The sequence below is a fragment of the Spea bombifrons genome, chromosome 1, assembly GCF_027358695.1.
Source record: "Spea bombifrons isolate aSpeBom1 chromosome 1, aSpeBom1.2.pri, whole genome shotgun sequence".
Lineage (NCBI taxonomy): Eukaryota > Metazoa > Chordata > Amphibia > Anura > Pelobatidae > Spea > Spea bombifrons.
Window position 1 is genome coordinate 125,648,903 of NC_071087.1, and position 27,958 is coordinate 125,676,860.

At 39.3% G+C, this 27,958-nt stretch overlaps 2 protein-coding genes across 4 annotated transcripts; one reads left to right on the plus strand and one right to left on the minus strand.

Moving 5' to 3' along the window:
- Positions 1–2,749: 2,749 nt before the first annotated feature.
- On the minus strand, positions 2,750–16,686 carry TMEM120B (transmembrane protein 120B). 2 transcript variants are annotated; one of them, XM_053472708.1, is made up of 12 exons: positions 16,515–16,686; positions 13,363–13,481; positions 10,997–11,113; positions 10,341–10,400; positions 9,843–9,938; positions 9,189–9,278; positions 8,020–8,085; positions 7,280–7,341; positions 6,226–6,318; positions 5,848–5,912; positions 4,927–4,995; positions 2,750–3,505 (listed from the first exon to the last, which is right to left on the minus strand). In XM_053472708.1, exons 1-12 carry the CDS (start codon positions 16,575–16,577, stop codon positions 3,398–3,400), a joined length of 1,008 nt encoding a protein of 335 aa, XP_053328683.1. In that variant the 5' UTR covers positions 16,578–16,686; the 3' UTR covers positions 2,750–3,397. The 2 variants fall into 2 exon arrangements, with proteins under 2 accessions (XP_053328683.1, XP_053328694.1); XM_053472719.1 differs by lacking the exons at positions 13,363–13,481; positions 16,515–16,686 and adding an exon at positions 12,932–13,139.
- A 1,161-nt stretch (positions 16,687–17,847) lies between these two features.
- Positions 17,848–22,729, plus strand: MORN3 (MORN repeat containing 3). 2 transcript variants are annotated; one of them, XM_053472743.1, is made up of 6 exons: positions 17,848–17,999; positions 18,275–18,430; positions 20,049–20,206; positions 20,402–20,561; positions 21,271–21,455; positions 22,561–22,729. In XM_053472743.1, exons 2-6 carry the CDS (start codon positions 18,286–18,288, stop codon positions 22,627–22,629), a joined length of 717 nt encoding a protein of 238 aa, XP_053328718.1. In that variant the 5' UTR covers positions 17,848–17,999; positions 18,275–18,285; the 3' UTR covers positions 22,630–22,729. The 2 variants fall into 2 exon arrangements, with proteins under 2 accessions (XP_053328718.1, XP_053328726.1); XM_053472751.1 differs by having other exon boundaries at positions 17,848–17,969.
- The last annotated feature ends 5,229 nt before the right edge of the window (positions 22,730–27,958 follow it).

Consider the following 27,958-nt stretch of genomic DNA (forward strand, 5'->3'; position numbering starts at 1 on the left):
TTTAAATATATGGTTTTAGTGGGGGAAATGTGTAAGTTCCCATAATTAAGTGCTTCCAAACTATAAATTTCAGAAGATGTCAAATAAAATCAAAATCCAGTTAAGACCCATTACACCCCAATGCTAGATGATTCTGAATTTACTCATGCTGTAGACCAGATATTTCACCCCATCCTGAGCTTAAGATGCATATGGTAAGGTATATAAATATTTTGCTAATTTCCTAATGGGGCAGCAGCCTTGTCACTCAATATAGCACATGTAACGTCTTGGGGAGCCGCATCATATGAAGTATTTTATTTGTAACGCAGTAGTAATGAGAGATGTATGGTTATAGAAACCACTTAAGACTTACTAAATGAGCCTGATGTGATAGTGCTGGGTGATGTGTGGCTTAATATCTGTAGATTTATATAGGAGATGACCAGTTTAACAGACCTGCTCTGAAGTGCTTGTGTGAGTAAAGAATGGAGTCACTCCCTGTGAGATAGAAAGCCTGCCGTTTTGTTAGCCTTTTCACTCTGATTACATGTCTTACCTTTGTAACAAAGCAGCAGTAGGTGTTTTCTTTTATTACTTGTTTTGAAGTAACTTTTTAGTAATGACCAGTAGTATTCCACTGTGTAGCAAGTCAGAAAATGTGGTGATCAGCTTCACAGTCTGCTTTACATAGTAAACAAGGTTGAAAAAAGACCTATGTTACTAAGTCCATCAAGTTCAACCCTTCTACCTAACCTTCCTAATAAACCCTAATTAAGCTACTTTGAGTTCTGCCATCAGGGGCAAATAATTCCTTCTTGACTCCAAAAGGCAATTTTTCTCCTTGCATCAAGAAGCTCTAAAATATTAATGTTCTATTTATAGCCCTGTATGTCATGCCTTTCAAAAAAAATATATATATCCAGATCCCTTTTGAAGGCATTTAATGTTTTGGATAACACCACTACCTTAGCAGTGAATTCCACACCTTTATTGTCCTCACTGTAAAGAATCCCTTCCTTTGTAGTCTATGAAACCTGCGCTCTTCCATTCTCAGAGCGTGACAATTTATAATGTTATCGTATCCCCTCTGAGACGCAGTTTTTTTAGCATATATATTAACTTTTTTTAGTCTCTTCATAACTAGTATCACCCAATCCCCTTATTAATTTCATAGCCCTCCTTTGCACTTTTTCTAATTCCATAATGTCCTTTTTAAGGACCGGTGCCCAGAATTGTACCGCATATTCAAGGTAAGGTCTTACCAATGACCTGTAAAGAGGCAAGATGATATCCTCCTCTCTTTATGCATGCCAAGACCTTATGGGCCCTCGCAGCTGCTTGCTGGCATTGCGAACGGTTGTCAAATCTGTCAACTGTTATTCCTAAACCCTTCTCATTGGTAGTTTCCCCCAAGCATCTTACATTTAAAGAATAGGTTGCATGTTTATTATTTTAACCATAATGCATAACTTTGCATTTCTCTATATTGAACCTCATCTGCCACTTGCATGCCCAGTCCCCAACTCTGTCTAAATCTTCCTGAAAACATCAAGATTAGTCTGAATTACTGGGGCCTAAATTTTGTGTCATCAGCAAAAACTGACATGGCTCTCAATGCAGCTTGGGAGATCATTTATAAATAAGTTAAAAAGAAGAGGACCGAGGACAGACCCCTGAGGCACTCCACTTAATACCTGCGTACAGGCTGAGAAACATCCATTCACAAACAACCCTCTGCATCCTATCTTTTAGCCGATTTCTGATCCACATACATATATTTGCCCCTAAGCCTATTTCTGTTAATTTATAGAGTAGCCTTTAATGTGGAACCATATTAAATGCCTTAGCAAAGTCCAGATAAATCACATCTACAGCCACCCCCAGGTCTATATTTTTACTAACTTCTTCGTAGAATGCTAATAGGTTGGTTTAACAAGACCTGTGTTTCACAAATCCATATTGATTTCTACTAATTGGATTATGGATCAGTATATGATCTTGAATGTATACCTTTAGCAACCCTTCAAATAATTTCCCCACTACCGATGTTAAGCTTACTGGCCGGTAATTGAGATTTTGATCCCTTTTTAAATATGGGCACATCTGCCTTGTGCCAATTGAATGGAGCTGAAAGAATCCCTAAATATCAGTAATAATGGTTAGGCTTAGTTCCTTCAGTACCCTTGGGTGTATACCATCTGGTCCAGGGGCCTTGTCTACCTTAACAGTATTTAATTGCTTGAGCACTTTTTCTTGTGTCAGCCAATCCCATGTTTGCTGCAACGGTTCCTTAAAATTCCCCGAAGGAAAAAAAAAAAGCATTTAAGATGTCCACTTTCTCTCTGTCCTCACTAACCAAATTTCCAGTTACAGATAATAAAGGACCAACATTCGCTACCTTTAACTTTTTTCAATTTACATACTTAAAAAAAGTATTGGTTCATTAGGTAACTTTACCCAAGCTTATTAGCTATATATTAGTAATTGCACACCTACTGGAAACAGTCTAATTGGTGACAGAGGCTCTTAAGGAAGGTGAATATTAAAAAAAAACAACAATATAAGCTACTTAAACAGCAAATAATCATGGGTAGACTAATACAGCATTGGTTTGAGTCATGGCACCTTAATTTACAAGACATTCTGAACGTTTAATTCTAAAGTAAGTGTGTGAGCTTCCTCTTTAAATATTGGTTCACTGTTGGGTTCCCAGTACTACCCCCATACGCCGTGAACATGTCTGCCGAGTAGAACACTAGCACCACCATTCCTTTTCTTAAGTTTATTAATTCAGACATTTCAGCAAAATCTTCTGCATTACCAAAGAAACTTACTATTGCGTTATCTCACTTTTGCTATAGGTCACCTAGACAATTTTTATTTGAAGCATTCAATATGCGCTATTTGGGAGACACTCAAAAACAAAAAAGTTACAAATAAGGTACAATCAATTCATTATTTCACAGACTCCCCTGAGCTTCCCCCTAACACAAATAATAACGCATGCATTACCCATGTGTGACAGTAACCCCAACATCCTGCAGCCGGACAGAGCCATATATCAAATATAGTGATTATCACCGTCATCGCTACCGGCATCAAAGCAAACTAAATATATAATCTCAAGTGGCGTTGTAAAGAACACCACAACATGATGCCAACCCAGTTGGGAAGAAACAAGTTAAAACAACGCAGAAGCAGCTTAAAATGTTTCGTATGAAATCTCTCTCGCAGAGAGAAACAGGGAGCAGCAGCTCTAAACTCCAGCCATGTTACTGATACGTCATACTAGCGCGTGTTGAAATAGAAGATGTGGCTTCTTGCGGTGGGGCACTTGGTTTCCTTAGGCTGTTCAGTATGATCAAGGCCGAGTAGAAAAGCTGTATGAAAGTCTATAGGTTTAGTGTCATTAAACTCAAGATTTCTTCAGTTTGTTCTTCTGGAACTTAGTGTGAACCACCTTCAAAGTCGTCAGAAAGTTGCCCAGGAAGAGCAAGAAAAAAGCAAATGCCAACACCGATATCTGCAAAATTCAAGAAGTCTTGTTACAGTTTCACAAGATGTCATACTATTCACATACATGGCCATTAAAATAGCTGTACACAAAATCAGCCTTAACCTTTCAAGTGCTACATATTTTATTGTAGAGAAAAAAAAAAAAAAGGTAAATCATTTGCCTTAAAACTATAAATGTTTCGTTGCAATTTTGTTCCAAAACATTAAGTGCTCCATGAAATGGTTAACTCTTGCCCACTATGCTTACAGGTAGCAAACCAAGTCTGTCCTAACATTGTTATGTGTCTGTTCCATGCTGCTTGCTATTCTAATTACCATGCGACACAGATTCACTAAATGAACCCAGTCAGTCAGGAAAACCAGGTTGAGCGTCCCCGCATATACTGTATGCCAACACCTGCACTTGTCTAACAGCCTTGGAGCACCACAATGAAGTGTGTAACGCAAATGGCTCCAAACGTATATTAATTAGATGTATGTATACCACTTACTTGCAAACCAAAATGTTTATCTTTCAATTAGCCAGGGAGCTATGAGTGATTGGTTACATACCATACATCAAATTATCTGCCACGGTCAACAAACTAAAGGCTTTACAGATGTGGGCCTACAACTCCCAAGCATCTAGCAAGCAAAACTCACACTCCTTTCAGATGGTGGCTGAACAATGTGCAATTTGCACAGTTACTTTGAACCCGTAACTAAATATTGCCGCTTTTCAGATGTCAGAGGATTTGTCATGTGCAAATTTCCAAGCGTCTATAAGTGAAATGACCCTTGTGTACAGAAAACATTTGGCCATACGTAGCGGTCCTGGGGCAAAATTGTAAATGAAACCAGTGAAAGATTCTTGCAAAGTGCTGCACAGTTAGCATTAGAATTGCTCTTTACCAATACAGACTTCGATTCCACACTAAACTGGGATGGCGGCAGCAGCACCGAAGCCGTCAACCTTGAGCGCTTGTATTATTAGCTGGGTGTATCCCGCATTCTGCAGCCTCACCCATGATGCACCTTTGATAAAGCCAGCTGAGTCCAATACAGCAAACTAATAGAGTTAAGAAGCCCAACAACATGTTCACTGGTAAGCCTTTTCTAACTGATAATTTATTGAGCATCAAGAGTCACTTTGTAACTACTGTAACAAATATCTGATCCTTTTCAGAATGAAACAATGCTTTTAATCAAAACAGGTTTTGAGACAAGTGTCTATCATATGATCCGCATATTACAATTTGTTTATAATATATAATCATGTGCAGGGTGAACACTTTCTGCTATCTCATGTGATATGTCACTGCAGATTTTCACAAGGTGCATCAATATGTATGTATGTATGTATGTATGTATGTATGTATGTACCTAGTTTTTGAACCAAGTAATGAATGTGTGCCAGTCCACACGGAAATTCAGTAAAGAATACATTACCTGCCACTCTTTGCATTCTTCATGTCTGGACAGCTCAAATAGCGTGATTGCGTTGTACAACTGCCAAAACTTTAATAAAAAATAAACATACATTATATATTAGGAGCCGGTATCTATTTGAAGGTAATGCATACAGGTCTGAATTGATATGCATCTCTAACCCAGAGCTGCCCCCTGCTGACTCAAGTAGGGCATTGCCAAACATATTTGCATAATTACCTTAAAGTACTTGAAAAGCTGCCTTGAACATTTCAAATACAATGCTTCCCCTCCCCCATGCCCCTAAGATAGGGTAATGACACGGAACAGGAACAGTGTATGGAAAGATGTTAACATTTACAGTACTGGCCACACATTGCGCAAGTCAGGAGGCTCTCAGCGTACAATTTAAATTGTTGCACATGGGACTAAAAAAAGTCTAATTCTTGTTTTGGCAAACATATCAAAGTTGTTTAGAGACATGGGATTATACTTGAAAACACTCACGGCAAGTACAGCCGGAGAGAGAGCATGGAGAATTTACAGTTGAGTCCATACTGAATTCAACAAGTTGATTGGATTGGATTTCAATGGAACTCGCCACCCCTGAGGAAGAAAGGAAGCTCAGCCAGTTCCTCTACGTGAAGGGCTAAACTCGGTGAATACCACGACATGAGAAATATCATCGCCGAGCTACTCTCGAGCCAAATAGTCATAATCATAGTTCTCACCGTTCTCTCGATTTGCACAATCACACAATACTAACGTAGTGGCCAAAATGGATTTGTGCTAAAATTGGATCCTCTGCAGCAAAAAATTCATTTTTTAAAAGGCAGAGGGAGGGCAAAATTATTTTATTTGTAAAGAAATGTTTTACCCTTCATTTCAATTCCACATAAATATAGCTCGTTTTACAAGGAAACAAAGTCACTTGAGACTTACATGGCCAAAAAAGAGGGAGGGAAGTAGGAACGTCAGTCCTCTCCACATCCACGATTGGAATCCCTCTAGAAAATAAGACAAGTATTCTATCAGTCGAAGCACATGAACAGAACACAGCTAAACATCACTGAGACACAAGTGGTATGGCCGACAGCAACATAAAAGATCGTCTAGAGTTACATTGACATACATTTAAACTATCTGTAGTAATGTCATTTTCAGCTGTCCGCACAATGCCCAGAATATCACCGTAAACATAAATCGCAGACTCTTTACCTGGTGTAACTTATTGTCAGCCTGTGCTATGCTTCTGTAAGGTACATGTTGACAATTCCTAATCCGTCATAGAAACTACCCGTTGGTGGCAGTTTTACTTACCTACAGTAAGGTCTAAATGATTTCTCTCTCCTAATGCACGCAATCTATATAAACAACCACTTTGATAATAGTACTGCAGAAACTGCACACAACCTAGAAGAAAAAAAATATATGTTTTCTTAATTTGTTGCACAACTTCAAATGAATGTTGATTATATACAGAAAGCACCACGTAGAAAGTGACAGCTGATAAGAACCATTTAGCCCATCTAGTCTGCCTATTTTCCTGATGTAAAGACTCAGACCTTAATTAGTCCTTGGTCTCCTCTTAGATTTCGGATAGCTTTATGCCTATCCCATGTACGTTCAAATTTCCTTTCCGTAGTAGACTCTACCACTTCTGATTGGAGGCTATTCAATTTATCCCCCCCTAAGTAAACTAAAACATTATATCTAAACCTCTGATCCTCTAATTTTAGATTATGGTATCGTGTTCTAATATTTCTCTTCTAAATTAAACTCCTGTAGTTTGTTAAACTGGGATCCACCCACACAAGATTTTCCCCTAGGGTTTAAAATGGAGTCCCTCCATAAAATGGGCCCAGGATATGTTGTTTATAGATAAATTATTATTGGTAACTGGCTTTTCACATCAGATAACAGAACCAGATATCTGGAAGAGCATTAGGAGTGCTGGTTCACATACTCCCAGAGCAACTGACCTAGGAGCTGCGTTCAACGTGAAGCCCTATCATTCCTTCGTCGCCGTACCCCGACATACAGGTTGTGGTGTCATGGCGAGGGAGGCAACCTAGAAGCTTTCTCATGGTAAGACTGCAAGGCGCACAAAACGTGGAAACATTTTTTCTTACAAACAAAAAAACAAAACAAATGCCTGCTCATTTAAAACGCCTATGTTCTATTGTACAGCACTATGGAATACGATGGGGCTATGTAATCAAAGAATGTATAGCAAATCAGACTATGCAAGTGTTAACTGTTAAATAGATTTCGTTTTCAGGTGGGCCCAAGCAACACATGCTCACAATTACTTGCGTCTCCAGGGAAAGTATAATGAGACACAGAACAATACCAAGACATGTTCAACACTTACTTTGATAGATTGAAAATGCCAAAAATTGATTGCGAAACATTCGATACATAAGACCATCTGGCCTAATTCAAGATAAAAAGATACCGGTCAGCTTAATTTTATTAAGATCACATGATTGTAAACACACACACAAACTATCCCAAACATCTAATTTTGGTAGATACAGATACAACAAACAGGGACAGCCGAGCGTCCGCACCCGCATCAATTAACAATGCAAATGAAAGCACTTTGCACCTATCTTTATTTTTTTACCCTACAGGTTACAGAATGCATATTAATTTTAAATTGCTCACCTTTGCCATATCTGCACACCATTCCCCCCGTGGCCCCATTTCCATACCACTTTTGGCTGTTTGAACCAGTCAGTCAATCAGTGGCAGGAAAGCACTACCTTTTAAAATCAATAGGAGTGCTTTCTGCAAATGCATGCAGTTGATTGCGTTACACCATTTGGAACGCTCACCCGTACCAGTACCGGAGCTAACTGGTGGCAAGTACCGCAATCATGCACTTTGGCAAGCAAGTGAAAACGTTGCCTGCCAGCCTAAGGGCTGGTGAGCAGAGAAAGAGGGAGAACCCATAGGGAGGATTCTGCATTTGCACAGGGATAAAGTAAATTTAGTAGAAACACTCATCTATCATGTGCACTAAAGTACATACAACGCCAGGAGCATCTCTGAACTCATTCTTCTTGAACTACGAAACAGTTTTAAGAATACACCAAGTAATAAACTTACCATGTTAACATCACCCCCGAAAGAAACGTTGAGACATAATGATGGGAAACCCACCATCCTTTAATTCTGCATAACAAAAAGAACATTTTGGTTAAATAAAAAGCATGAATTAAATTGATAAAACACAAGATTAATATTTTTTCCAGACAGAGAAGAATACTGGATAATTTAACACTTTCATCGAAGGGCAGGGATGTTGTTGTAAGGATAACATTAAGAACTTCTGAAAAGTTATATTTGAAGTCTAAGCTATGCAGATAATGACCTCATTTTTTTCTACAGCTTAAATTAGGAAATTCCTGCTTAAAACTGAATGTAAAAATACTCATCTGCTCTAGACCTATGGTACTGTGGTTTTTCCTAAGGCAACTGTTTGTCTGGCTCCTACTTAAAGACACCATATTATACTATAACTAAATTCTAGTACGATATGCAAATAAACATTAAAAAGTAATTTTACTCTCTCCTTTATTCTGTAGGCTTAAGGACATAAAACACAAACTTAAAATACTTCTTCTGTTTCTATGGTAACCAACCCACCAGCACTGGTGCGTGTGTCACATTACAATTACGTGTTGCCAGCAAAAGTTTAGGTGACAATTTTTATTCAAAGTTCTGGGGTGGGTTTGGAGCAGGTGGAATGGTTTCTTTAAAAGGACTACTGAACAATAACGACACTTTCCTCTAACACAGTGGTTCTCAACCTGTGGGTCGCGACCCCTTTGGGGGGGGGGGGGTCGAACAACCCTTTGGTCTTAGGCGACCCCTGTGAAAGGAAAACACATATTTCACAATATATAATTACATAACTTTATGGTTGGGGGTCACCACAACATGAGGAACTGTATTAAAGGGTACCACAGGCAGAATATATCTTACTAGCAAAATGTATATAACTCAAGAGGCAAGAATACTTTTACCCAACAGTGTTTATACGACTGATGATCTTAGACATGCCCTGATGCTTCACTTGAAACCTACCCCACTGAACAGCCCTGGGTTCAGGAATTTATTTACCGCCGAGTACATCTGACCTACAATTCTGCCATATTTATTTTCTTTCCATACACGTTCTCAGTTTGTGAAGAGTGGTGGGGCATTTCACACAGTCCTGTTGGTTTTTTTGGAACGTAGTCTGGACAGCTCTATCACTACGTGCAGACACTCACCTGGAGCCATTGGTAATCAGGATACTCTCTCTAATGGTCAATGTACAGTAGTACCAAACCAACAAGAAGTTAAATACTTCATCTGTCACCCTGGGGAGCAAATTGATAGAATGTAAGCAGCAGATATGTTTTTTTCAGTGTTTATCCATCTTGTCTCTACCCAATGTAAGAGCTGTACACTTTCATACTAGGAAAGGGGGTGAAAAATAAGGGGAGCATTCGCTAAGGAGCGCGTTTAATCACTATGTCTCAAGCAGGAGCAAAGTCAATAAGCTTCTCCTACAAGGTGAGCTCAGTTGCCTTGATATAAAGCACAGGTAGGGGGTGATTTCTGAAATGTTCAACTCTTATGCAAACTCTCTCTTTAATGAACGGATCCCATGGACAAAACAAAAATAGTGGATCTGACAGATGAATGAGAATTTAGGCCAATTCACCATTTTCTGATTCCATAGTAAATTATGAAACTCCACTACACACTACTTTCACGCAATTCTGTAACAAAAGCATAATAATCACATTTACATTTTCACTTAAGTGATAATTAGAGAAACACCTCTGGTGGGAGCTCCTGACAGCCACACAAGTCAGAATATGCCACTGGTTCCCAAAACAACTTTTAATCTAGCGGTGATACAGATAACATCCACATACCTGTAATGAAGCACAAACCGACATGCTATGGCTCCCAGCAGCAAGATTATTGTCAAGTATAGCTTGAATTTTTCATATTCATCCTTGTAAGCAAACCTGAAAACATATCAAGCAGATGGCATGAACATGGGAGAAAAAGCAGTTTTCCACATTCGTTTGGCTTGCTTGGAGTTCCTTAAGTTATAAGTTACAGCAATTAAATAAGGCTATATGACAAAAAGGGTTTATTTAGTACACAGTAAGTTGGAATTGTGAGCTCGGATCTTGCATCCCGCAAGGAAACACACACTAATATATATATATATTTCATCCACAATGCCCTACACAGCCTCAATAAAGACAAACAGACATTAAAGTGCTTTTATCCGATTAATTGAAAAAATAATCAGCCAACTAATGTATTATAAAAATATATCACTGTTGGAGTGTCCCAACCTAACCTAACAATGCACTGTTTCACAATACCTTCACTTAATGAGGGTTAAAGGACACACTTACTTTGCTTGATTACTAAGCAGAGTCACATTCACATTTCCAAGCACTAAGTTAAGGTATAAACTGAAAGATAAAAAAGGGAAACATCTGTCAGTGATATTTAAAGTTCTATACCAAACATTGCGAGCATTAACCACAGATCCCAACAAAACAATCGACAAACCTTAAGCAGACCAGGTAACCAGACATCCCAACATCGTGCTTAGATACATCAAATGTAACATAAATGACCCCTTACACATCTATATAAAATGTATATGGATACAGCAAGGAGTGGGCAGCTTACTAGTACAAAAAATATTTAAGAATATACTATTGTTATTTTAATAGATAAATACATGTTTCTGTGGAATTGTGCAAAGGTGCACTTTTTTGGCAATAAATAATGTCTAGAATACAGATGTGGACTCTTTTGAACCGTCTGCCCGTTCCCTTTAATTATAGAGAGGGAGGTTATATAGTTTACTTTCATTAAAGGGAAATTCTCAACTCAAAAATGTCTCAATAGCTTTCTGCCGCACAAAATAAACTTAGGCAGCAAACACATCCTCTTCCTTAAAGTGGTGTTATCGTACAGTACATCATACTAACCACATGTACAGCTCGAGGGTTGTTTTAATGGTTTTTTAAAATTAAGTCAGCAACTATCTGCTACTTACCCATTTTTCTTCGGCAAATAGGCTTCCATGTCAAAAAACACATTGTGTCGCTCCTTAATAGTGCTGTCTATCTGCTGAATAAGCTCTGTCTCTGCGGGACTTGCAGAACGTTTATGCCTTAAAGAGAAGAAACGCGTTACATTAAAGTGTTAAACAATCATCTAACCGAGGGAGCACAAATTATACATATGATAAGACCAGTCCATAAAATAATTTTTGCCCTTATTACATTTCTAATATATTTAGAGCTTGTGTATTGGAAAACGATATTGTATTTTATCACATGCACGGTTGTGCCTACATTTAGCGTATGCTGTTTGAGCAGCACATATAAACAAACAAGTTAATATGACTTCTAATCCTTGTTCAGAAAAGCAAAACAGCAGATGAAATACAAGTACTAGAATTTAAGAAGACACACAAAAGTAGCTTCTCTTGGAACAACTTTTGTTGTGTACATTAGCAGCAGAGCAAGCAGATTTCTGTCTACTTACTATGCTGTCTCCTCCTGTGGCATTAAAGTAAACTTAGATACACACAGACAAGCAGTTACACGACCAGGCAGACAATTCAAAGCAGTCCGTAATAATCATGGTTTATTTAGCAGATTCTGCCCCTTGTGTATCTGCCCCTGCGTCATCAAAGGACTTTAACGGCTTCTACTACCAAGAAGAAGATGAAAAATAACGCGATTCGGAGCCCTAAACAGAAGTTTACTCAGATCATTGGATTTTCTTCACTATCCCTTTAACCCATAAGCATTACTGTCCATAGCAAACTGAATGGGAAGCAATCAAATAGTAAATCAGAGAGAGGAATAAGGAGATGTTTGACAGAAAACTAAATACACCGAGACTGACCAGTTTTATGCATACTAAAAAGTTACCTAGCCCCCCAAAAAGCCAACAATGTAAAAAAAAAAAAAATCTAAACTATAAGAAATACCAGTAAGACTTGCATTATAAATGTTTACTATACTGAATAGTCAACACAATGAGCTATTTGACAAGTGACTCTAGCCCAGTATCTCAAACAGTAAATCTCTCTAATAGATTATATTGGAGTAGAAATCAGGGAAGAGAGACGCTCCCTACAGTAAAAGCCCGAGTAGCCATGAACACAGTAGGACAAAAATATCAAGTAAATCTCACATTGTACTGAACGACATACATCCCCTTGTCCTAAACCAGAAACAAAATGTGTATTTACCTGGCAGGAATCAAGCTAAAAGTAATGAACTAATTATTTTATATTAAATATATAGTATATTCTTAAACAAAGAAAATACGTTTAAAAAGGAACAAAAGTGCATGCATAAGGCATGACCTTTCCCGTAACTATAATTAAGGCTGCTACAAGTATATACCTGTAAGACACACTCTCAAGAGAATACAACGTGAAAAAGGTATCACAGTTTGAGCTACTGAGACCTAAATAGGCATACAGAAGTCTCTGAGGATCAAATTAATTATTCTGTGCAATAAATCTAAGTGCTCACTATAAATTAACCGTTCTAAGACAAGCGTGAATAGCATTCACACACTCACATGTCGACATATGCAAACTATGAAATAAAGAGATATCATGGTGGCACGTTGATTTGTCTTAGTCTGTCAAGTCTCGTCTTGTCATACCCCTTGAATATATGTATTGTATTAAGTGCTGCGTAAATTGTTTTCACGCTATGGCCAATTTCCCTGCCAACGATTGGCTGCTAAAGCTGTCAATCAGTGACAGGAATGTGCTTCATTTATTCAGACCATGGAGAAAAAAAGAAGATTTTGTGACATGGCTCCAAATTCCATGTCATGTAATTTTTTTTTGTTTATTCCGTGTCATGTCATTTTTTTTTTTGTTTTGGAAGAATACATATTATAAATATATATATATATATATATATATATATATATATCTCAAATGGTTAATGTTACTCACATAGTACTTTAGTATGCATTCCTCTGTCTCTTTAAATATATACTTTTAGGCATTTGTCTACTACTGGAACAGTTAAATATCTTAACAATGCTCCATATCTCTATAATGTTTGGCCAGCATTAGGCCATGGACTGGCGGAGCAGACACCTCACCAGCAGCACAGTGCAACTTCTCCAGAGCCTGGATCATTTTGTGCCCCGACCCCATCCCACCAGCTCCTCCGCCAGCTTCCACAACAGGTTCACTCAATCTCCTGAGTTTTATCCTTATGGCAGTGATTTAACACCTTACCTGACCCCGTCATTGAAAACGTCACTTTCTATAAGTAGGGCTGGTGTCATGAATGGGAGATTCTCTCCATTCTGACACCTATTTCAGGACCCGGTCTTCGTTTCATGGAGACACCGCAGATAGTGCCCTTACTTCCTTACCTTTGAAGATTGTATTTCAGTTCTGCCAGACGTCTCTTATGTTTATTTATGTAGCTACTGCACACACTTTGGAGGCTGTTCAATTCTTCCAGCTTCTGTCTGTACACTTTGTGTGTTTCCTGTAAGAAAACGGTATATGTGACCAGTCTTGTTAAAAAAAAAGTATATATATTATGCTTAAAGTGGGTTTATTAGGCTAAGGTACATTTTCTTTCTGTGTTGTATGGTAGCCTTGGCATAGAAGTTTAGTTTCTATTACACATACATATTTCATCTTCAACTGTACTATACACAACCCCACAAATGCTTCATGACAGCTGTTTCAAAAAACACTATCCTAGTAACAAAAATAGCATGTTCCTGCTTCAGATTACAATAAACGCAGCTCAAAACCGGCTCGGCGACCTACAGGACTTTCTCTGCTCCTGGGTCTAAACAACCAGCCAGACAGGATTTCTAGGTGTATGTTGCCCAAACAGTGACGTATGCTTAGTTCTGGAAGCACAGCCATGTACACGTGGTGACTGTTTGCAGCTGGAACTCCAAATACTAGTTTGTTGTTATCAGTAACCTTGATCTCTCCTGTATTATGCGATCTGTGTTTGGAGGGCGAGCCATTACTTTATAAACCCGCCATTCCATGATATCACTCACAGGGTCTTTTATTTCAAAGCAAAAGTATCACTGAGGTGGAACAAAGGTGAAAAATGTTCTCAAAACAATGGGTTTATACATAAAAAGTGATTCCGGCACAATGTTTCAAAAATGGTCCCCTCGCCATAGCTACCAAAGAAATGCTCTTTCTGGCAGGGCCATTCCACTGGTTGCCATGGTGATAAGACCAATTTTCTAATGTCGCACCAGTAAATTCATACGTTCTAGTAAGACTTGCTGTTTTGTGGTCACCCAGCATGCTATGTTATTCCACTTGTTGTGTGCCGTTTACTTTACAGCGTGGCAGAATGCGATGGTGCCATAGAAAGCAGAATAGTTGAAGCATTCTAACATAGCAGCTCAACTATATACTGTAACGCAGTATGATAAGCTCCTCCTGTACATGTTGGACCTGCATAAAACAGTTAAACTGGTGGTGGGAGGTCTTTAAAGCGAGTAAGAGAGCGTGAGCGAGCAAGCAAGCGCATGAGCGAGGGTGTGAAAGACTGAAAGTGTGAGAAAATAATAATGTTTTACCCTTCTACTGACTACAAGGGTGCGGCCTATAATCAGTACAATACGGTACATTTATACAGGTTCACCCGCCAACAATTACCTGCAATGTCAAAGTTCTAAAACTTAATAGCTCAGTCCTAACATTGTTAAAAGACCAAAGGCCAATAAGTCCAGGCATTTTTGCAAGGATAGTTTTTATTTTAACCAAACACCGAGTAAAAGGTACAAAGGTTTTTATAAAAAAAAAAAAAAAAACAATTGTCACAGCATCAAGCATGCTGAACATGTTCATTCCAACTAACCCACGCTTGTGTTTTTACCTCAGCGTTATTGTTTTGGAGAGGTTAAGGTAAAATGTTTCCCTCTAAATATAAATATAATGTTTTAATGTAAAACGGAGGGTTTGTTCGCATAGCATGCACACGTCTAGCTTACATTGTTAGTAAGAATGCATTCAGACAGCTAGCTGATAGCCCAAGGTTACTTCAGTACATATCACAGGATACAGACGGCTGGCACACTTCCAGTTTTCCTATTTAGCCAACAGTTGAGAGAAGCGAGGCGCGCTGGCATAAAGAGCTCGTTTTCAGAACAAACTACAGATAGCAGGGATGGAAATTTTTAGCTTCTTCAAACGTGAGGAATTTCTATTGCACTTTGCTGGGGGTATAACCAATGTACCATGCCGCTTAAATGGAAATGGCAGCCAAGGATTAAATACGGCCTGGGTTTTACAGCCGCATCATTAATAGACCGTGCCCCCCCCAACATAAATTGCCCTTCATCATAGAGATCACTAGCAAAAAGAGCCAGTGTTACAATTTATGAAGCACTTTGTGAAAACACAAAATCATGCCTCAAAATGTTGTGCAAATTTGTCAGGTCGTACAGACTTCCTATTCCTAAGTGGTGGTATCGCGTCCATATGCATAAAGGCTTATGCTTCCTCCCAAAATGAAGAAAAAAAAAACACCTGAAACAGTAGATGCAGCCCTGCTGCAGAAGCTGCCCTCCTCCCCCAAGTGATACTATTCATGTCACCGATTAGCTGTTTGAAACAATCAATCCATGGCAGGGAAGCACACGCTCTCGTTTAAATCAATGGGAGGCCTTTCCACACATATGCATGGGGTCTAAAGAGACCTCACACTCACAGCATTCCCTGAGTGAGAGATGGAGATGAGTGCAACCAGTGCCATTTAGCTGTTATGTGCATTAAGTCTTCCACGCTTGCAGTTATGAATTATAATTCGGCTCAAAATACGCTGAGTAGACAGACAGACAGACCATGGCGTATGTTTTTTTACTAAAGTAATATTGCGTTGTGTGGGATGCACCTTTGAGAGCATTGACCTCCCGCTGATCATGTCCACAGTATTGCTTTCAAATTTAAAAAAGGAGGTTGGTGCTCTCAAAAGCATTTTGCATTTATAACACTAGCCCAGTGGCATTACACTGCTACCCGGCAAATGTACTAAACCACGGCCTACTCGGGACTGCAAGACTCCTGTCCGAGAACAGACCAGCCCCAATATGCCCTATTTAAGGATAAGCTGCTGGGGTAGCGCCCTGGATATCGGCAGTGTCAATGGCAGGGGCTTTAAATACCTGGACGGAAACAATAGTAGGACATTTCTATAACAAAAACGCGAAAAGAAAAACAAGCAAACAGAGGACCTGGGAGGTGACAGGTGTATTTAATAATGGACATTAAGCCTATGGGCTCTTCATGCCCCAGAGAGGGCAGGTGGGTATCTCTCACTAGACAGCATGCTATATATTTCTACCAGAGGGAAGGGCATCTGCTAATACTGGATGGGCATTGACAGCAATACACATGCGTTATTACGGGGAGACATGACGCTGCGTTTCATGAGTTTACGGTAGACACCGTGGTGCAGCTGATGTAAATCCTTTCATTGAGGGGTGGACCCTGTACCGTGTCCATACAATAAACGGCACGTCCCCCGGCTCTCACGTACCTGCAGCTGCTCGAATTCCTTATCCAGCTCCCCCCATTCCTCCTGGCACTTGTGCATAGACATAGCGAGCACCGCACACAAACCCGGCCGCCACCGCAGCCACGCTCACACCTGACGTCACCTCCCTAACTCCATGACCCAGGCGATCGCCCGGCCAAAGGAGGCGGGCTCAGCACATCGCGCATGCGTGTATCAGTGGGCTGAGCTTTGATTAGGACTATGAGAGGCCAGTGTGGAGTGTCTGGGAGGGGCTTGTGCAGAATAGGCGAATGATATAGTGAGATCATAAACGCCTGTTTCGTGTGGGGTAGACAGACAGTCGTCCCGCATATTCTTATTGTGGCCCCAGACCTCTCTATGACTCTCTGTTCATTGCGAAGGGACTAGGTGTGTTCGGTTTGAGTTTACCTCAGTATTGTAAAGGCCTAAACGTTACAATAATGTGTGTGGGAATAACCGACTAAATCAGTTTAAAAAATATATTGTGTCAATAAAATACGTAATTATCCTTCTACACCTTACTCTGATTATATAAATGGCTAACAAGGTACCATACAATGTCTGGGTGATGCCCTGTTCACTAAAAACAAACGTTTGTAGAGAAACACTCAGAAGTTTCTCCTTTATAGATCTGAGCCCAGATCACCCTGGAGAAAGGCACAAGCCGTCACTGACACCTTTATTGTGTTGTACACCATATATTGTTCTTATAAGTCTCTTGTTTTAAAACCCTGTTCACAACTCTAGCCGTACAACCTAATACAAAGTGCCCCCCTTTGGCCGTTTGATATGTTGGGAGGTATGTGACATTGACCCCTAAATTGCTGTGAAAACATTCTGTGTTTATCCTGTATTGTACTTTTGTTCACAATTTGAAATTGTTGGCTTGGGCTCTGAAGTATCAGGTAGCGCGTGAATATGTGACATAGAGCTTAGTGTTCATGTAGCTTTGTGTTATTAACATAGAACTTTCCATTTACTTATGAATTGTGAAAAAAGTATCTGCCCTCAAGTATACAACGGGCCTGGGTGTTAATTCTCTCTAGTTTCCTATACAGTGCCTTAAATACAGACTTCACTGAGACTTTATTGGCATACTTGGAAACTTGACTCGGAGAAGTGGCGCTTCACCCGGAGTCTCCAGGCCAAACCCAGAGAGTTCTCAGGAATTGGGTTTGTAGAAACACCAGTTTATTTTAAGATTATTTGTAGGTGGATAGTTGTTGAGCCTGCCTCCACACTACTTCATTCGTAAGCCATATGTGCTGGGAGCTGTTGACAACAGTCAGACAGCCTCAGTGTTCGGTTACTGTGGTTACAGTAGCTATTGTTGTCAGAGAAGTCTGAATGCTGTGTGGATCCTGCTTGAGCTTCACTGCCTGGCTTAGATTCTTAACAAGAAGAAAGGATCTGCGCGTTGTTAGATTTCTTCCCAATCGGTTTGCTATCAGTGTTGTAAGAATACATTTATATTGGTGATAAGAGGTGGGTGATTGATGGGAAAAGCTAGGGGCTTTTTATCTCTGCTCCATCCAATGTTAGATGTTTGTGCTGTTTATATGTAAGGGGGTACATGTAAATATACAAAAGTGACTTCTGAGATGACTTAAATGTAAGGCGTTTCTGTTTGATACAAGACAAGGGTTTGGGATTTAATTCTGTGGCAGGGCAGAAAGTAAGAGAGAAACACATTTAAAAGTGAAATTTTGAGTTTCAATATAACTGCAATTAAAGCCTTTGATTATATTTTATCTTCACAGCTGCCAATGTAATGCCTTTTCTGAAAGATGTCGAGAAGAAAGATCCACTCTGTAAGGAGTGGGACAGGAAAGCACAGAAATCTGGCCTAAGACATACAGTTTACTCTGTAAATGGAGACCAGTACACAGGAGAATGGTTAAACAACTTAAAACATGGTATGTCCAAACAGAGAGGGTATTTGTTAATGATTGACCCGATGGCGTTATGTAGCTTGACAAAGCAGTTCAAGTTTTTTTTGTTTTTCATTTGGCTTAATATTGTTATAACCCAAGTAGCTAAGACCGTTTTAAATAATGCCCCATGAGCAGCTAGGAATATTAGACAAGCAAAATCGCTTTGGACGAAATTCGTTTCGTTTTTGCCACATTCGTTTTGGGGCTATGAATTTAGTTTCCCAGACGTTTGGCTCGGATGAAATTCGGGGGTGTTCCCAAAGAGAGAGAGGTCCCTGATACCTTCTGGGCTCACCGTTCATTTTATTTTTTTTTAAAGTTTCCTCAGCGTTAGGATGGTTTAAGAGGTGCAGCAGCAGTAGTAGTACTGGGCCTGGGCAGGCAGACACTGGTGGATGATAGGCTCCCCAATATTATATATTATACATATTATATTGTTACCAATATTTATTGTCACCAATATGTATTTATCAATGAAGAATAATAGATTATATGCTAGAATGATAATGAAAAAAATGAACTTGTCCACAAATCACAGGTTTGATTAGTAGCATAATTGGCCTACTGTGTTAATCAACTAAACTCCACTTAGGATCAGAGGACGAAATGTCTGCTGCAGTCCCTGTAATACACTACAGTAGTCACTACAGCGTCTCCAATCCCCCTCACAACAGGACATTTTCTGCACTAAAATAAACTATTCATTAACTTGCGGTATTGTATATGAGTAATGAGCATTAATCTCAGCCTCTGCTAAGCTAACTGCCTCACACTCCAACTCCCAGCAGTCTGTAACCGCTGCTACTGACAAGTTAAAATGGCGTCAGCACATTTATATATTTAATGCTTGTCCCTTCTGTAAATGCTGATTGGCCAGAGTGAAAAATGTAAGGACAAACACCCTCAGCCTGTTGGACCCATCAATCACAGCCATAACAATCTATAAGTCCACCTCTCATGTTTTGGCTACTTCTACCTATTAGCCATTAATATGTACCCTTCCACACACAGTCCCTCCTACTTTACCTCATTAACGAGTACCAAAATGGCATGTAATGGTGCCAAAATGGCATGTAATGGTGGCGGCTACATGTGGCGATGAATGAACAAATTATGACGAATTTTCAGAACTTTTGCAGTTCGTTTTCGTCAGTTTCGTCAGAGATCAACCTTGTTTGCATTGATAAACAGCCACGAAACAGGCAATTTTCGTAAAAAAGTTAAGTTTGTACAAAAACGATTGTACAATTCTAACGATTATCAAGATATTGAAATATGTCACTGATAGCCAGGCACTTTAAAACCAATGGCCATATAACATATGTGCAGCCGGCTGGATACTCACAGCTGTACATTACTATTGTATGCTCTTACATCGGGCAGACTTGCGTAGCCAGGTGGCCACCTACACACTGCAGGAGCCGATCAGTATTTATTTGGCCATATCGGTGACCAACCCACCAGACGTTTGCCCCCTGTGATATATTGCCAGTCTGGGGCAACTGCTAGGGTTTATTTAGGACTTTTCCCAGGATTTTCTGTAGAATATGCACTCTGCGATTGATGCTTTCAAAATAATTTCAAAAAGTTTAATTTTTAGGCAAAGGTACTTACATCTGGAAAAAGACAAAATCCATTTATGAAGGAGAGTGGAAATGTGGAAAAAGAAGTGGCTTTGGGGCATACAGTGAACAAGATCCAAACACAGGCCAATATGTAAAGGTTTACTCCGGCTCTTGGGAAAACGACAAAAAACATGTATGGTTTCCATTTTCACTCAAGAAACTGCAAGTTTTACAACCATTTGTTTAGTATAAAAAATATTTTAAATATGCTGTTCTACTTAGAGAAAATTAATTTGCACTCCCTAGTATGTTCAACAAATAATTATGTCTCTTTTTTCATTAAGGCTTATGTGATTATGTTTTTGTAAAAGAAAATGTTTAATTACAGGGATACGGCACACATTACTACACAGATAAGGAATATTATGAAGGAGATTGGAAGTCTGGCGAGCGAAGCGGCTGGGGGAGAATGTACTTTGCAGACGGAGGGATCTATGAAGGAGAATGGCTGAAAGACAAACCCAGCGGCCAGGGAATGCTGCGTTTAGGTACTTGTCTTGTTTCATCTACAAAATAAGTGCAGTTGAGTAAGAAGGCTCCAGATAGGAAAGGTTGTAGACCCAGATATATATCCCCTACTTGATTGAGATGGTGTATGCCAATTAAATGAGTTCTTAGAGGACTGTAGGATTGGCAATACCTAGCACATGACCATGGACTGGGATAAAAAGGTTTTTTTTTATGCACTTACAAGTGTAAAAGTGATCACTAATCATATATTCAGGCCTGGAGCTTTGGTGTAGGAACACGCAAGCTGATTAATATAACAATGCCACCCTCTACTGGACAATTTGTAGACTACTTTTGTGTAAATACAAATCTAAGGAGCAAGCTAAGAACAATATGTGCTAACCCTAGAATTCATACAGCCTCGATACAGCTGGAAAAACATGTACCGTACTATAAAGACTATTTAGATGAAAATACATTTCAATAGCAATTATAGCGTTATATCAACTTAATGTAATCTACCTCATGTTTTACCAAGTAGTTGGTAGTAATCAATGTGAATAAGAACACCCACTTGCCTAATTAAAAAGTCCAACTCTAAAGTTATATTTGCCAAAAAACAACAAGGCTGAGACACAGGGTTACATTTATTGTACATCATCATTTTACATCATCATTTTACAAAGGTTGTTAATGTTAGGATGTTATCACCTTGGAAACAACTTTTTTCATTTTGTCCATTAACAGCAAACGAAAACCGTTATGAAGGTTCATGGAAGAGTGGAAATAAGCACGGTCCTGGCATATTCTACTACTTTGATAAAGGTGTGCTGTATGATGGCGTGTGGGTAAACGATATCCCAAAATGCGGGACCATGATTGACATTGGACGTGCAGAGGCGCCATCGCCAACACAGTATCCAATACCAGAGGTAGGTCTTTTCTACAAGCAGATAACTAGAAAATGCCAGTAAGTTTGGAGACACATGGGGTAACTAGGAAGCACAAAGCCCTGGGGCCCCCAACTTCAACAGCTGGTGTCTGTACCATCATTGCCACCAAACAACTTGTCTATGCCTTCTCTGTGAGATTGTGAGATTTAAGACCCCCATGTTACAGGGTTTGTCACAATATATACAGTGCAGTATGTATATATATATATATATATATATATATATATATATTTTACTGTTAGGCGCTCCATTGTTTTCTGTTTATTTGGTTATTTTGCTTTTATACTCAGTCAGGTAGATACTGGGTACTTTATGTTGAACAGCCTTATTATTGTTTTGTGCACTGAGCATTGCAGTAGTGCCGGTTAACTCTATTACATGTGATCAGATAGGTTGGAACATAAAAAAAATAAGGCTGAGATGGGGAAATGAATGAATGATGGTTTTCTGGGATAGAGGTATGCCAACAGAGAGCAATATTAAAGAGCACAATAGGTTAAGAGCCAAATTATAAATCTGAAAGAGCAATGGTTAGCAGGCTCCTAGGATCTGGCAAGCCCTGGAGTGAGCCAAACATTCTAGTCCACAAAATTTTATTGAAGCATGCATTGTTTAGTTTTTGGAGTTGAAAAATGACACTTTCCATCTTAATTAAGTTCTGCTACAGGAAACATTAATACGTAACTTTCTTGCACATGGTTAGAAGCCCTCTCATTAAAGTCACGGAAGCAACAGCCAATCAAATATGTGCTTGCAAAAAATCAGTGTTCAGATAACATAACTGATTGGCTCCTGCTACACCCCTTGATTTCAGTGGGCCTTTGACTAACATAGGAGTTCTATTGATCATGTACAGATGCATATTGAGCAATGCTCTCTGCTTTCATTAGAGGCAGTAAAATGAAAGAGAAATACTTAAAGGGTGGCTGTGCTGATTTGCTTGCAGTAAAACTGTCATCCTTTAGAATTTCTTGCAGCACGATCTGTACAGTTTGCAATATAGCCAATAACCGTTAGAAAGTGATACTCATCAAATGTCTGTGTGCTCTATTGCTAAATAACTGATCAACAACTTTGTTGTCAGGTGAAATTGGAAGATCCAAAGGGAGTGCTTGAAAAAGCTCAGGCCTCATTTCTTGAAGATCAAGAATAAGGAAATGTTTCTAAACACACATCACCAAGGCATTTAGGTAAAAAGGACAATGTAGCATGTAATGAATAAGAACAAGAAATAAAAATCTTTTCCTAAATAAGTTGTGGTGAATACTTAAGTTTTTATGATACTGAAGTCAGTTGCTGAGAAGTTGATACATCAAGCACTCTGAGTGCCGGAATATGCTATTAATGTGTGTGCCTGCAATACTGCTGGATGTAGGCAACAATATATAAGTTTATTGCATTTCACTTAAGTATTACGCACATAATAGGAAGTGGTTTTTCAGCATGCCTCCCCAGCCATTACACAGCATGAGTTAAAGCTTTACACGGTTTTCTATTTTCTTGGGGGTTTTGATTCTTTTTTTCTTTCTCTTCTCATTGTCAGCCCTTTTCCTCTCTTTCTACATACAATTGTTTGTGGATAATTTGCTTTCAGGAGAAGGATGTAATCTTCGCTGGAGATGACGTTCTGCTACCCTGCATTCATGCACCTCTAATTTCAGTGTACTCTGAGGACTAGGCTTCCCTGATCCACGTACCTCAACTACAATCTGTGTCCGTAGAGCACTGCTGTACCTGAATGTGAATGATTATAATCTTTGCTTTCATTCATCAAAAATCATAATTTTGGATTTGCAGTTGGAAGGAGATTCAGAAGAGGGTTGTATAAATACAACAAGTCATAGGAAGGTGACAGCAGGTAATATGATTTTACAGGCCCAGTCTAGTCATCCTTAACACACTTTCTTTGGAATTCCCAAGCGGGAATTAATCATAATTGCTCTACAGCAGAAGCTTATAACAGAGAGGCAGATAAGGTCAAAATTTAATATTGAGGTTAAATGATAAAAATAAACTATTAACATGTCTATTTTGAAAGCATTCTTACTTTACAGCATTTTCCACCCCTATCTAAAACATTTGCACAGTTCTGGGTGTGTGTATATGTATGTATATACACTGATCGGCCATAACATTATGACCGCTTGCTAATATTGTGTAGGTCCCCCTTTAGCCGCCTAAACAGCCCTGACCCGTCAAGGCATGGACTCCACTAGACCTCTGAAGGTGTGCTGTGGTATCTGCACCAAAACTTTAGCAGCAGATAGACTGTAAGCTCGTTTGAGCAGGGCCCTCCTCACCTGTTGTCTCTGTAAGTCAATTTGTTATGTTACATACTACTTGTTATGTCCTGTCTACCCACTGTACAGCGCTAAGGAATTTGATGGCGCTATATAAAACAATAAATAATAATACTAATCTGCGGCTACGCAGCCCCATACGCAGCAAACTACAATGTACTGTGTGTTCTGACACCCTTCTATCAGAACCAGTGTTAACTCTTTCAGGAATTTGAGCTTCAGTAGCTCGTCTGTTGGATTTGACCACATGGGCCAGCCTTCACCCCCACGTGCATCAATTAGCCTTGGCTGCCCATGACCCTGTCACCGGTTCAGCGCTTTTCCTTCCTTGGACCACTTTTGATAGTTACTGACCGCTGCAGACCAGGAACACCTCAAAAGAGCTGCAGTTTTGGAGATGCTCTGTCCCAGTCGTCTAGTCATCACAATTTGTCCTTGTCAAAGTCGCTCAGGTCCTGACGCTTGCCCATTTTTCCTGCTTCTAACACATGAAATTATGTTTTGATATAGACATTGTACATTTCTACATTATTCTTATGGCTTAAACGTGTACATTCCCACTTTAGAAAGGAAGTGAATCATGTCTTTTGATCGATCGTCATGAATTTCATTACTAGGCCCAATATCGGCATGGAGCCCAGGAATTCTGAAATGTAAAACTGCAATGCCTTTGCCAATGATTTATTTTCATTCATAAGCTTTTATCTGTAAGGAAAATTATCGTCAGCACACTTGGTTTGAACATGTTTCCTGTTGAGTGTGTTTGGTAAAAGATCCTCTGCGTATAAATAGAAGCGGTTAGGTTTCGCTTTGTCCTATTAAGACATTTCCCATTTGCCCTCTTAGGGTTGAATTACAGTGTTCCTGCAAGACACAGCGTCCTGCTGTCAAAAGATCTGCCATCAGCAGAAAAACGATTAAATTCATTCAGATTAAATTAGCTTTAAATAAGAATTACGTCATTATTTTTTCACAAGTAATGGGTAGCAATCAATGTGATTAAGAACAACAAGAAAGTCCTTGCCTAACCAAAAAGCCCAACTTTAAAGTTTAAAGATTGGCCAAAAATACCCAAGGCTCAGCTGCCAAGCAGAAAGGCTTGGTAGTTCTACCAGTATCTCGGCAGTTATTAAATTCAAGATTACATTTATTATAAGTCATCATTTCTCAGACGTGTTACCTCCAGGATTCTATCACCTTGGAATCACTATTTTAAAATGTTTTGTCCATTAACAGCAAATTAAAACCGTTACGAAGGCTCATGGAAGAGTGGAAATAAGCACGGTCCAAGCATATTTAACTATTTTGATAAAGACGTGCTGTATGATGGCGTGTGGGTAAACGATATCCCAAAATGCGAGATGATCATTGACGTTGGATGTGCAGAGGCGCCATCGCCAACACAGTATGCAATACCAGAGGCAGGTGATTTCTATAAGTGGATAGCTAAAAATTGCCACAAAATGTTTTTTATGTCATGTTTCCTCAAACACTACTTGTCAAAGGTGCAAAGTGCAAAATATGGGTGTCTAATTACCTCTACTAAAAATATACTGTTTTGTGGAAAACTAATCATTTACAAGTCATTTCCATCAATTTAACAAAGTTCTGTGGATACAGTCATAGAATGCAGTTTGTTGATAAACTATTTTATCTGCCAAGGGCAACATCTGTTTCCTCAAACCATATGCATGCATCCGTTTTCTCTCTCTAGTGACATTTCAAAGTGCACATTTAACATTAAGTCATCATATTGCAAAGGCTGTACATTCTTTTTTTCCTAAAAATGTTTTGGGTTTATTGCTAAATGCATATTACAATGAAAATAACACAGAAAATATTTTTTTTATGGCTTTATATTCATGCCTCCCAAGTGTCCCTAGTAAGGACTGTCCATCGTTAGGTCCTCAGTCCCTCTGCCCCACGACTCTCCCCCAGTGTTCTTCTCTTTCAAGGAAGTTTGATGAGTATATTATTGCTCATAGCCCTTTACAAATGTTAGCAGGTATATACGTCTGTTCAGCCCTATACAGTATAAATGTGCATGTAGTATTACATTATATAGGAGCAGACTGTAGGAGGGTAGAGGTGGATGGCAGGTTTTTTTGTGTAGGGATCAGTTGTTTGCAGCAATGGCAATATTGATCTTGCAGGTGGACATTGCAGATGGGTTCTTTGGCAGGGATAGGCATGGACATGGTTCGTAGCAGACATTTTCACAGTTACTGGACTAAGTGAAGTACACTATATATTTTTTTATTATTATTTAAAGCAATACTAAATAGTCCCACTTGGTTAATATGTTGTAGAGTGAACAAATCTATGCCCTTTAGGTGCAAAAGAGTTATATAGTAATGGATACTACTTTATATCTCTTCTTTCTGTTTATCTCTCCCCTTTCTCATTATTTACCCACTGTTCCCCAGTCTTTCTTCTTTCTCATTATCTTCTCCTTTGCCTTATCGCTCTACTTTATCTGCCTCATTATCTCTTCCCTGTATCTCTTTCTCTTTTTCTCAGTGTTTTCATTATCTCCCATTTCCCCTGTCTCTTCTCTTTCTCTCTCCTCCCATGGTAGTAAGAAGAGGCGATAACAGTAGAAGATAGACACAAGTCATTGAAAGAGCAAGGGTGGTTGGGAGATGACAGTAGAGATACACATACCTGGGAACCTCTTCACTCTGGCTACCCGGAGCCATCCCTTGTGGGACGCGGCCGAAACTGCCCACTGGCATCAGTGGGGGTTCCTGCTGATGTCCGTGGCGGGAAACACCCCCATTTAAAGGGCAAATGGGTGGGGAGCGGGGCGTGATCCGGAGAACCGGTTCTTCACTCGGAGATCACCGGGTCAAACCCAGACAGTTCCCAGGTATGGAGATACAGGGGGTACAGAGTTGTTGAGGGTAAAGTGAAAAGTATTAAGCTTATCAAGTGTGCAGCGTTGCAGGTAAAGAATTATTTAGCTTCCCTTTTCTTTGATCATGTAGGAAGATATACAAGCGAAAGCTGCACCATAATTTGGGATGCCAAAATACACCCTGTGCCTTTAACAACACAAAAGCTGGTGTTTGTTTGAATGGTTTACATAATATTTCACGGGAAGAAAGGGTGTGACTATGCTGCTCCTTTGTTCTGTGTTAAACTTTTGAAATACAGGAAGCATATTTCCGAAGTAATTGTAAGAGGAAGTCTATGGAGGTTTGAGTTTAAACATTTAAAAAAATAATAATGTAGATATAAACTCAGAGGGAACAAAAACTAGCATTTCTTAAAATAACCTTAACAGTGCACCATTTTTTAATTAATTTATCATAAATTTAAATCCATAAATACACAAATGTTTCAGGGCACAATGCACCTCTCAATGTGTATAAGCATAAACTGAACTCCCACTAAAAATGTATTACTAGTATCAAATTAAACGTTTTAAACAAAAATATGCTTGAGACAGCAGCATCTTAATCACTTGTTTGCATTCTAGCTCTGTTCTTCACCCAAACTAAGTGACAAACACGTTGAAACCTTATCACACTGCCTGCATACAATAGAATGGCTCAGTCTCAATCACCCTGCCTAACAATCACCTAATAAAACCATTTTTTGTCCATGCTTACCTCCAGTTATGATCAAAAGTTTGCATACCCTTGGAGAATTGGTAATATAGTAAACAGGCCAAACACATTTCTTTAATTTCTTATTTGATTCATATATTAAAACTGTAGGTTATAACAGAACGACAATAATAAAATGAAACATGGAAACAAAGAAAAAAATGAAATGACCCCCTTTTCTGCATACCCTAAGTTCTTAATACTGTGTATTGCCCCATTTTAGCATCAATGACAGCGTGCAGTCTTTTGTAATAGTTGTCTACGAGGTCCCAAATTCTTGCAGGCAGTATCGCTGCTCATTCGTCCTGGCGAAATGCCTCCAGGTCACGCAAAGCCTTTGGTCGTCTTGCATGAACTGCATGTTTGAGATCCTCCGATGATATTAAAGTCGGGAGACTATGAGGGCCGCTCCAGAACCTTCACCTTTTTGTGCTGTAACCACTGAAGGGTAAACTTGGCCTTGTGCTTAGGGTCATTGTCATGCTAGAAAGTCCAAGAGCGTACCATGCGCAGCTTTCCTGAGGAAGAATGCAAATTGTCTGCCAGTATTTTCTAATAACATGCTGCATTT